General features: G+C 39.6%; 1 protein-coding gene across 2 annotated transcripts in view; it reads right to left on the bottom strand.

Moving 5' to 3' along the window:
* Positions 1-4,896: 4,896 nt before the first annotated feature.
* The window catches only part of WWC1 (WW and C2 domain containing 1), a 112,182-nt gene continuing 104,561 nt past the window's right edge, over positions 4,897-12,517 (bottom strand). For both annotated transcript variants that reach the window (XM_063120562.1, XM_063120561.1), the window contains 2 exons: positions 8,376-8,497; positions 4,897-5,656 (listed from right to left, as the gene is read on the bottom strand). In XM_063120562.1, coding sequence (XP_062976632.1) covers positions 5,590-5,656; positions 8,376-8,497 — 189 coding nt within the window. In that variant the 3' untranslated portion in view covers positions 4,897-5,589. The remainder of the gene's footprint in view (positions 5,657-8,375; positions 8,498-12,517) is intronic.

The following is a 12,517-nucleotide window of genomic DNA, read 5'->3' as shown; positions in this document are numbered from 1 at the left end:
CACACAAGAGACTATGGAGAGACAGAGAGACAACGGTGGACAAGAATACCCAATATATATTAACCTTCCCCAATGTGGTGCAGTCCAGATGTGTTGGGAATTAACTCCCAGATGCTGGGAATTATCCAACACAGCTGGAAGGCAGCAGGTTGCTGCAGCACAGATATGAACTGTCAGAGGCCGGAGCTATGCAATTTCAAGAGCATAGGAAGCTACTCTGCCAGAGGAAGTAGCTGTGACACAGTGGGACTGATCTCTCCTTTCTTTACTTCTGGGGAAAAGATGCACTTGCTGATCTTTATTTCACTAAGGCCCTTGCATACACACCCATCCCGTCATTGGAGTTCACCCTAGCATGCTTTTCTATCTAAACACAATTCAGTTGGAATTTGTAGACAGAACAATACCTGAATTTGTATGTGTCAGAAAATATATGTAAGACTGATCTTGAATTGACTCCAATTATTTATTTATTTATTTATTTATGGATTTTTATGCCGCCATTCAGCCAAAAAAGGCTCTCATGGCGGCTTACAAAAGTATTTCTTTAATTATTGCCTTAAAGGCTGCAGGTCCTGTACACTATTAGGCCATTAGGGTCTAGGGAATGTCTTCACCATCTACCCTGGACTGTTTTATTAAAGGGAAACAAAAAAACAAAACAAAAAAGGCTCACTCACTCATCACTTCTCAGGTGATTTAATTTGAACAGTGGCTGAACTTCCAGACCTGATGCAGCCTTGTGACATGTAATTACAGTATCTCTGAGAAAGTGCAAAATCCCTTTGCTGCATGCAGTACTGCGTATAACTACAGCCCATCCCATACTTGTTGGAACAAGAAAATTATGGGGGCACTCTGCTATTCACTGATTTGGAAATTAAGCCTCTACTTCAAGACAATTTCCATGCACTTTCCCCATGCTGAAATCTATAGGATTAAGGGTGGTATAGAAATAATGTAATAAATGGCTGACAGCAGACATGTGAAACCTGTGATTCCTTGCCTGTTTCTGTACAGTTCTCTCATAAAAACACATTGGCATTGTTTTGCCAACACACACACACACACTATAGAAGACCAAACCCCCACCATCACCACTTCAGTAGACTGAGGAAAATTTATTTATTTATTTATTTATTACATTTTATACCGCCCAATAGCCGAAGCTCTCTTATAGGTGAGGTAATAACAAAGGCAGGAGATGAATTCTGAATGTAAAAACACAAATAAACCAGTAGCTTTATTTTAAAATGATAATGAACTTGGATACTTAAGATAGTTATGCTACAATGTTCCTGACACTGTATCTCGTGTGTTTGCATTCTTAACAGTTTGTAGCTTTATGTAATTTGGAACTTTAAGTTAGAGCAGATTCTCAGAAAGTGGAGTGACCAGGTTTGGCGGAAGCATTATCAATGGAGACTTAAGGCTGAATGGCTGGAAAGAGGGCCTTTCCTCAGCTCCTCACCTGGGAACCCTTCCACAAACGCATAGCACTGGGACTTGTCTGAAATCCCAGCAATTCAGGGAGAACCCCCTGCAGGATAGTGCCACTATTATGGGTGTGGGTGTTGAAGCTGAGTATTTATCCAAAGTGCTTTATTGTGTGGTCCAAGGTTCAGGGATAATTTCTTCAGTTTTTGTTAAAGGTCAGTAGCATCTGTTCAAATCGTAAGTCTTAATTTCATTCACAATCCATATTACGATGTCCCTTTACTTGCAGATGAAGTTGTGGCGTAACAAGGGTAGGCATGCTTGGGCACCTGACAAGGGCCCAAACTCCAGTAGGGCCTCATCTTGAGTATTGTGTCCAGTTCTGGGCACCACACTTCAAGAAGGTGTGACAGATCCCAGCCATCTGTCAGGGATGCTTTAGGGTGGATTCCTGCATTGAGCAGGGCGTTAGACTCGATGGCCTTGTAAGCCCCTTCCAACTCTGCTATTCTGTGATTCGAAGGATGCAGACAAGCTGGAGCATGTTCAGAGGAGGGCAACGAGGTTGATCAGGAGTCTGGAAACAAAGCCCTATGAGGAGAGACTGAAAGAACTGGGCATGTTTAGGTTAAGACTTCTCCCATGCATTTAACAGCATTTAACAACGCTAAGTTTGTTTTTTAACGGACCCCAGAACTGTTGTTTTTAAATGGATACTGTTGTTTTCATGTTTTTGATGGTTTTAAAATTTGTATACTTTTTTACTGTTTACTGTTTTTAACTGTTGTAAACTGCCCAGAGAGCTTTGGCTGTGGAGCGGTATATAAATGCAATAAAATAAATAAATAAATAAATAAATAAATGTTTGGCCTGGATAAGAGAAGATTGAGGGGAGACATGATAGCACTCTTCAAATACTTAAAAGGTTGTCACACAGAGGAGGGCTAGGATCTCTACTCAATCATCCCAGAAGTGCAGGACATGGAATAATGGGCTTATTACAGGAAGCCAGATTCCAGCTGGACATCAGAAAAAACTTCCTCACTGTTAGAGCAGTACGACAATGGACCTGTCAGGGATGCTTTAAGGTGGATTCCTGCATTGAGCAGGGGGTTGGACTCGATGGCCTTATATGCCCCTTCCAACTCTACTATTCTATGATTCTAAGAGGTGGAAGGGCAATATCAGCTGGTGACACTAGGGGTGAGAAGGTAGACTCACTGAGCAAGGGTCCCCTTTGAGGGTGTCTTGCCCAAGGGCCCTCCAAAACATGGAACTGGTCTTCAGCATAGCCTCACACATGAAAGCTTGTCATGATCATTGTCTCCATGAACTGCAAGGGTCTCATAGTCAAAAGTTGTTGGTGTATATATATTTTTGTACAGAGTTATAAGCATGCACTATTCTTTTTACTTCAATCAAAGTCATATCCACCACCACCCCCTCTTCAGCAATGGATCCATAAGACTGGTTGCATCTTTGTATTATTCAGTCATGAAGATCTCAATTGAGATGATGGTGCTGTTTGCATACTTGTCCAGAGTGGGTGCTTACTTGACCCAATAATGCAACAACATGCAATGTAAAACTATCACGTATTCCTTCCCACTGTCTTGTGGAATTCCAAAACTGATTCTTCATGGCATTTAGATTAAACAAAAAAAAAAAATCAAAGGCCAACCGCTTGGTCTGAAAATAAGAAAACTTTTCAGGATGCTCTGGGAACAATTATGGTAATGGAAAATTAATTTTTTTAGAAAGAAATGCTTAAAATAAATATGTGTTTCCAGAATCAACACCTGTGAAAACAAATAATATGGATGAAAGCAAAAAACATTAATCCGCAAATCTGTTTTTTAACTGCTATGCATTAATTAATCAAGGCCACAACATCTTAGATCTTCTGGTAGTATCTTCCTCCCCGAACTCAAAAAGTGGATTTAAAAATGTCTCCAACTGTAGGAGCTGATATAGTTCTTAAACAACTTCCCTATATACTGACAGAAAAGACACAGAGGTTAAATATGTAAATTTCTATAGCAATTTTAATATGTTAATCTTGACAAATTTTAAAATAGATATAAATTCAGTCAATTAGTGCTTGCCTATTAAAGTGTTTTATACATGAAAAACAAATATGTACATCTCAAGAGACTTCCAGTTTTAAACCACATGTCGGCTTTATTTCTGAAGGTGCATCTTATTTGAGGACCTTTAAGGCCTTTATATTCCTGTGCCCATTGTTCTCTGTTCTTATATTGGCAACAGTTCGAGAAATAAATGAGTGTGGGAGACAAGTGGTGCTAGTGGATGTGTGGGTGTATAGAAAGTATGTGAACCTGTTCAGGCATAATATTCCAAAGAACTCAATCCAGTATGAGTCTCGTGCTGTGGCATACATACCCCTTACTTTGTCATCACAGGGGAATCAAAGAAATGAACTGGGATATATCACGTTTATTCAAACATGGCATCCAGAAACGATGAAGCATGGATCCAGAGAAGTGCCGGTGGAAGGGTGTGAGCAGAAGATTACTCTTCCTCTTCTCCTTCTCTGCAGCCCTTTGCAACCTCTTGAATGGGGAGGGATATGGCACAGAGGGATTGAGGGAGAAAGGGAGTTACTGAAAATTGCGCAGAGGTACCTTCTGTGAGCAGAAGGTGCCTCTGCCCAGTTCTAAGAAGGACCTCCTGACTGTCTGGAAAAGCTTTTGGGGGGATGCTTGGAGAATGAGGGGACAGGAAAGTCAGCTTCCATCTACCCTTTTCTGGTATTTCTCTCAATCCAAGCCAATTTCAGTTTAAACCAGGTATTCATCATTAAGACACCAATGTTCAAAAACAGTACAGCCCAATGCATTATTTTTAAGCTGCATTGACTGGGAGTAAGGAGGGGCAATTATCTAAGACTTATACCAGGCTGAGCACTTGCCCCGGAATATACTGCTTGAACAGGGTGTGTGTGTGTGTGTGTGTGTGTGTGTAAGTATATACGTGCCTGTGCATATAAAGGTGACAATGCAAGGAAGAGAATACTTATGTATACACGCAGGTAAAACAGACAGATTACCAATGTGGACAAGCCAGGGAAAAATACTAAGAACAATATGGTAAACAATGGCTTATAGACACAGTTACAGTATTTCTAGACAAGGCTTGGTTGCATGTTGTTTAATAGGTATTGTCAAATGTAGCAAGAGGAAATACACTCCAAATTAGGTCTTCCATTCAATAAGGGGAGGGAGGAAAATATGATCAGATAGAAAGACTGCTCATTAATTTATGGTCAAAAGGTTTGTTTCTAAAAGCTCCTTAATAGTTCTTGTAAATTGATAGGTTCATATGAGGATTATTTTGTTTTCTAAAAGAACTTGAGAGTTATTTAAAAACAAAGTTCAGTTTTTACAAATTTGGGGTTATTTCTGACTGCTGGCAGGTCAAGATTTTCTTCTTCTTTTCTTTAAGCAAAACACTGAGCCATAAGAAAAGCTAACATAGATGTTATGTTCCCTGGAGCTCTCTCCCTGAAACAAAGGGTTCACTGGGCTTTTGGAACTTTTTACAGGTCAAATACATGATAAGCTGAAGTAACAATCTCCAAATTAAAGTGCAGCAGGCATTTTGAACTCCACACCCATTTTTATGACCTCGAAGGAAATGGAAGTGTTTCATAGCTCAGAGAGAGCTCATTCTCAGCTTTTTTAAAAAATTAATGGCTTCTTTCATCCTCTGTTTTGTATAAAAATATTTAAATTAGCAAAGGCTAGTTCTATAAGAGGTGGCTTATGTTTTTATAATAATAAGATTGATGCTCCTTCAGATTCAAATTTTATTGCGGTAAAACCTCTTTTAAAAAATGCACAGCTGTACAAAATGTCTAAAGAAATCTTATTTAAACAGCATTTTTGAGTTGTATTTGTTCGTATTTAAAAATTCTTTCCCAAAAATACATTGCTAAATATACAAACTATTTAATCATGTCATTTTAATGCTGGCGAGGAGAGGAGAAAGCTAAAAATCTGGACATAAATCTGATAAAGCCATCAATGTACAAATGACTTAGTACCTTTATAATACGACATAAATAAACTTCAGTGAAACGAAAGTATACTTTTTTTCAAGTGGTTGGAGAAAGAAATACTTAAATAGACATTAAACATAATCCACAGAGAGGGTTGGAATGTTTATCCTTGGTCGCGTGAAAAATGCCATTTTCTCTCTATAAAACAACACAAACACCAATTGTTAATGAAATTAAGAATTCTAAGTCTTTAACATTCAAATTGAAAAAGAAAAATCTACCTAAGCCTAATCATGCACAACTTCACAGAAACCCTGTAATTAAGACATTGAGCCTGTTCGGATGACACACTAAGCAACAGTGGTTAAGCATTTTGAGCTAAACATTATGGCTTATCATGTCAACCATGACCTAGCGTGCGTGTCACGTAAACCATTCCTAACCATGGTGGCTACATAACCATGGTTAAACACACTCACTATCCATTTGCCGCAAAACAGTTAGCAGCCTAACCATGACTTATGGTGTTGTCTGAACAGGCTCATTAAAAACACTTTGGAAATAAAACAAGTAAGAGTCTTGAGGAACCTACAAAGCTGCCAATTTATTATGGCTAAGCTTTTGTGGACTCTAGGCTACTTTATGAAGTCGTGTCCTGAGTTACAGGTATATGTACTCAGGGTGGGGGAGAGTTTTAAATAAACCCGGTTGATTATCTTAGACCTGTCAGTGGATTTTGATACCATTGACCATGGTATTTATTTATTTATTACATTTCTATACTGCCCAATAGCTGGAGCTCTCTGGGTGGTTCACAAAAATCACAACCTTCTGGATAGGTTGTCTGGGTTGGGAGTTGGAGGCACTATGTTGCAGTGGTTCCGCTCCTACTTTGATGGTTGATTCCAGAATTTGGTGCTGGGTAATTATTGGTCTTTGCCTTTGCAGCTATGCTATGGGATTCCACAACACACTTTGTATCCCCCATGCTGTTCAATGTCTACGTGAAACTGCTGAGGAAGGTTAACCAGAGATGTGAGCTGAGGTGTCATCAATATGTAGATAACACCCAGCTCCAGTTGTCCTTTTCATCAAATCCAAGTGAGGCAGTGGCTGTTCTGAATCAGTGCCTGGCATGATAATGGACTGGATGAGCGCCAATAAACTGAAACTCAGTCCAGACAAGACAGAGGTACTGTTAGTGAATGGTTTGTCTGCCTGGCTAAGTAATATTAAAGTTGTTCTGGAGGGGTTGCACTCCCCCTAAAGGATCAGATTTGTTGTTTGGGGCTGCTCTTGGATTCAGCATTGTCTCTAGAAGCATAGGTGAACTCGGCATGGAGCACTTTTTATCAGCTTTACCAACTACGTCCTTATCTGGACAAAAAGTGCTTAGCAATAGTAAGCTGTCCTCTTATATACTCTCATCTGGATTATTGCAATGCGTTATACATGAGGCTGCCTTTTAAAAAGGTCTGAAAACTCCAGCTGGTTCAAAATAGGGCAGCAAGATGTTAACAGGAACTGGCCAATGCAATCATACTATGCCAGTACTTTTCTATCTGCACTGGCTGCCAGGTCATTTTTGGGGCCAATTCAAAGTACTAGTATTAACATTCAAAGCCCTAAATGGCTTGGGGCCTGGTTATTTCAAAGGTCATGTCCTCCCATATATACCTGCCAGGAGATAATCTGCAATGGTCCTTCTCCAAGAGCCCTGGTCAATGAAAGTATGATGGGTGACTACTATGAAGAGGAGCTTTTCTGTTGTGGCGACCTGAATGTCAAATAAGCTTTCCAGAGAGACTCGCCTAATGCCTGCGTTGTGCTCTTTTCAATGCCAGGTGGAGACCTCCTTATTTTCCCAGGCATTCTAGTTTTTCAGTTTTTGTTTTAAAACTGTTACCATATTTTAAATCTTTGCACTGCTGATATGCTTTATTTTGGTTTTTATTTTTATTTTATACTGTACTTTTAAACTTTTATATTGTATTTTATGTTTTTAATTGTAATGAACTTCCCAGAAAGCATAGTCTATTGATTAGTATAGAAATGTAATTAATTAATTAAAATAAAATAAATAGTGAGGTTAGGTGGAAATGAAATACAGAATGTAATCATTTCAGTATTACTAACTTTATAATAGTTTCCTGTAGTTTCCGCATTGTTTTCCCCTAACCTCACTGTTTACAATCTTCCCCTATCATGAGTATATATTCACTTGTAACTTCTGACAACATTTCATGCATCCAATGACGTGGACTCTGGTACACAAAATTTATTATTACGCCAAAATAAATGTGTTAGGTTTTAAGGTGCCACAAGAGTTTTTATGGGCTTTGCTGCAACAGATTAATACAGCTAGCCCTCTGGAAATTGTTACTTTGGAAATTGTGATTCCAAGTAAAGGCAGCCAAATTATTTCAATACAATAAATTTTATTGAACTGTAACTACCATGAAATGTGTTTTAGCCAAGCCCACACTTTTTTCTGTTTGATAAACACAACATAGTGTTACAGGTAGGTCATTCATTTTAAATACTGTTAACTCGCAAATGAGACACTATTGTGTATTGCTAGATAAGCACATCACAGAAGAGGCTGTTCTTAGAAAATCAGAACAAAACAAGAGGAGGGGAACCCTCAACTAGATTGTCTGAATCAGATCAATAGGACCACAAAAATGTATGATACAATAAAATATAATGTTACTAAAATATAATTCTAAAGTTCACAATGAATTACGTACTTAGAAAATGCCAGACAAGGTTGTCATTCGTTTATCAGAAGTTGGAAACGATACAACCATGACTAGTTCATTTCTACAGCTAAGGTTTTTATGGTGCTAATAAGTGAAACTATATAAAAAGGGGGGAAGCCAAGGGTTTAACTAAAACCTGGAACACATTTTCCTACCTGAATGTCTGTACTTCTAAAGGCTCCTTTCGACTCTGCCCTCGAAGCCTATGCACATCCTTAGCAGCTGCTCTCATCATTTTATCAGCTTTCAGCTCACACTTACATTCAACTTTTTCCACCTAAGAGAATGAGGAATGAAGCCATTAATTTAAATAGGAGCACAATGGGTTCATCTCTAGTCTGGTATTCTCTGTGTAAAACAAAGCACTTTATTTCCATGACCAACACAGGGCGGAGTTCAGCAGAGACTGATTTATTTAGAGTCATAAACCACAGAAGCTGTAAAAAGTCTGTGAATGTGTTAAGTGATTTCATACCAATTATTATTCACAACAACGTGCTGGGGGGAAGAAAAAGCCCTGATAAGTACCTGGCACATATCACCCTGTGAGTTTAATACCAGCAAGTTCACACTGCATTAATCCCATAATCCCATTCATGCACACCACCACAGAGGGAAACGGGGCTGAAAGATGTAGAATGCACACACACAAAAAGACCCCACGCCATTTGAATAAAAAAAGAGAAAGTACACACAAACACCACTTTGTGGCTAATAAACAATGTTGGTATCCAATGTTTGCAATTACATATTTAGTACCTCAGATGGACAGCATATACAGATGTCATCTGGATACTAACCTAGGTAAACAATGACTAAAATCAACAAAGCTTTGTGGCACCTTAAAGATTAATAACTTTGTTCTTCCATGAACTTTTGTAGACACTGTCCACTTCAATAGATGCATGAAGTGTTAACCTCAAATTGTCAGATTTATATACACATGCTGGAGGTAGGGGTAGGAAGCAACTATGTTGTTAGAGGAAATGTAAAAAGTACAGACAGTGATAATTACCTGAGCAGGTAATTATTCATTCACACAAATGGACACAGTGTCCACGAAAGATTACACTTGTTACTCTTTAAGGTGCCACAAGACCTTTTGTTGTTTTTGCTACTGCAGACTAACATGGCTACCCAGTCCATTGTTGCAGCCAGGCACCGGTTCAGCACATCCACAGCCTCACCTGTTGAAGATGAAAAGGAGAAATAGAGCTGCGTGTCATCAGCATACTGATGACAACACACTCCAAAACTCCGGATGACCACACCCAACGGTTTCATGTAAATGTTAACAGCGTGGGGGACAAGACTAACCCCTGCGGAACCCCATACTGGAGAATCCACGGAGCCAAGCAATGTTCCCCAAGCACCACCTTCTGGAGCCAACCAGCCAAGTAGGAGCAGAACCAAATGCAGTACCTCCCAGTCCCAACTCAGCCAGTTGTTCCAGAAGGATACCATGGTCAATGGTATCGAAAGCTGCTGAGATATCAAGAAGAATCAACAGAGGCATCTCCCCCTGTCTTTCTCCCAACATAGGTCATCATACAGAGCGACCAAGGCTGTTTCCATACCAAAACCAACCCTTAAACCCGACTGAAATGGATCCAGATAATCGGTCATCCAGGAGTGCCTGGAGCTGGCTCACAACCACCCGCTCAAGGATCTTACCCAGGAATGGAGCATTTGCTATAGTTATTAAGATTTTCAGGGTCCAGGGAAAATTTCTTCAGGAGCAGTCTCTTCTACCGCCTCTTTCAGGCAGCCACTCCCTCTCGCAAAGAGGCACTTCCCTGGCCCAGCCAGTTGTTCCATCCCTGCTAGCTTTTATTAGCAAAGCGGGGCAAGGATCCAATAAGGAGGTGGTTGCAAGAACCTTTCCAAGCACCTTGTTAACGTCCTTGAGCTGCTCCAACTGAAACTCATCCAGGAAAACTGGACAAGACTGTACTCTGGATACCTCGTCTGATTCACCTACTTTAACTCTGAAGTCCAAGTCCTGGCAGATGTAGGAGATTTTATTCTGGAAGTGCCCAGCAAACAGATTACAGCGGGCATCAGAAGGTTCTACAGTGTCCTTGGGGACAACATGCAATAGCCACTGGACAACTCTGAAAAGCACCGCTGGGCGGCAGATTGAGGATTCTATAGTGGTAGCAAAGTATTGTTTTTTTGCTGCTGTCACTGCCCTCAGATTAATGCTATCAGATTAATCCATTTAGAAATATAGCATATGTGGGAATCACTGTTCCAGCGATACAAATCTTCCATATATGTAAATTAGACCCCACAACCTTTCAATGTTTTTTGAAAATATGTAAAGAGTACTGAAACAAATATTTAATAATATAACACTTTAATAATATCTTCAATCCTTTGCATATTCAGCAATAATGTCATGAACTCAATAGGATTTACTTCTGAGTAAATATGTGTAGGATATGCATAGGATTATGCTGCAAGTGTATGCATGTAGATGTGCACATAGACCTATATGCTAGATAATACTCTCTCATGCTTTTAAAAGCCCAATATTCCATTAAACTTTACCATTCTACCAAGAAACTTTAAACCCAAGGCTATTATATTCAAATTAAGGAATGAAGCTATGCAGATAGGGGCTGGCTCAGTTCTCAAGAACTCGCATTGATTCCCAAAGGTCAAAGTAGGAATGTACAGATTTTGTTAAATCCCTTCTGTCTGTATTTCACAGATTGTCAAGCATCTTTCCTTCCATTATCCGCTCATTGAATTGGATTTTTAAAGCAGAATTTCATTCTAACTGTGCTTATATGCACTTGCTAGTGCTCATTAGCTAATGTGGTTTAGCGCATTTGAGCAAGTACGAATTAGTGCAAATCCCCTCCCACAAGTGAAATCTCAGAGTTTGCATGACATGGAGAAAGCTGGTCCGCTCTGGAATCCGCAGGTGGGATTCATAGAAATCCAAATTCATTTAAATCTGTGGTGGATTTCTACGACATCCTTAGAATAAAGCAACCATACTGAAAGCCAAGCACTTTTTAACCCCTCATCCCCACACTGATGTCTCTACAAGCTCCCCAGAGAGGTCCGCTTGGCGCCTACACTGTACTGCTTTCGTCGCCAGCTGAAGACCTTTTTATTCACTCAGTATTTTAACACTTAATTTTAACTTAAATTTAAATTTTACTGTTTTAACTCTGTATTTTAATCCTATATCAACTTTGCTGTGTGGTTTTATCCTGGTTGCGCTTTTTATACTGTATTTCGTAATTGTGTTTTAAACTGTTGGGTGTTTTACTGTGGTTTTAATTTTTGTGAACCGCCCAGAGAGCTTCGGCTATTGGGCGGTATAAAAATGTAATAAATAAATAAATAAATAAATAAATAAATAAATAAATACAACATGCAGGCCTACCCTCCACACATATATCCCACCTACCATAATAATAAGTGTTTTGGTAGTTATAGTAGTCAGTATTCCATAGTCTATTTTTAGTCTGGTTCTGCAAGTAGAGATTTTGGAAGGTTCTTCAGTCAGAATTTCAAATTTGTGTTGTTTCGAGCCATTGATTTGTAACACTTATGCTTAGAAATCTGTTGCTGGTGGGTTCATACTCATACACCAGGCTAATTACGTCACTGACCCATGTTTACTTAAACATGCACAAAAACAGGTTGTATAATCATTCCAGGAAGTTTTTGAGTTGATGATATAACAACACGTGGAGGTATCCTTATAGTAACAGTAGGATGGACCCAGGATCTGCCCATCTAAGGACAGAAGGACTCTGCTCATGGAAGGGACCTCCACACAACGTTTGGGATTTCCCCCCTCCCCCTGCAATACAGCTCACCCCACTCTCTTCACCTTTTGTGTAGCATTTTCAGTGCCCTGGAGGGTCTGCCACAGGGGAGAAGGGGTGGGGAAATCTGTTTTCATTAGCCCAGCAGAAGACGCCTAAATCTAGATCCAATATCCAGTATTAATCCTGTCCTATCAATGCTTTATTAGGAACAAAAGGATGGCTTGACTCAAAGCACTTAGCGTCTTCAGACATAGGAAATGGAAAAGATGCAATTCTTTTTAGAGCAGGGGCCCTCTAGATGTTTTGGCCTACAGCTTCCATCAGCCCTACCCAGCATAGAAAGGGTAAGGGATCTTGTGAACTGTAGGCCAAAACATCGGGAGGGTCAGAAGTTGTTCATCCCTACACTAGACGCATACAGTCAGAGCCTTTTTAAAACCCCACTAAATGTGACAGTCCTGAAAAACTAACTGGAAGAGCTAAGTGGAATAAATTACAGGTGG

This window comes from Elgaria multicarinata, chromosome 3 (assembly GCF_023053635.1).
Source record: "Elgaria multicarinata webbii isolate HBS135686 ecotype San Diego chromosome 3, rElgMul1.1.pri, whole genome shotgun sequence".
NCBI lineage: Eukaryota > Metazoa > Chordata > Lepidosauria > Squamata > Anguidae > Elgaria > Elgaria multicarinata.
Note: the sequence above shows the minus strand (reverse complement) of the source record. Positions and strands in the feature narration are given on the sequence as shown.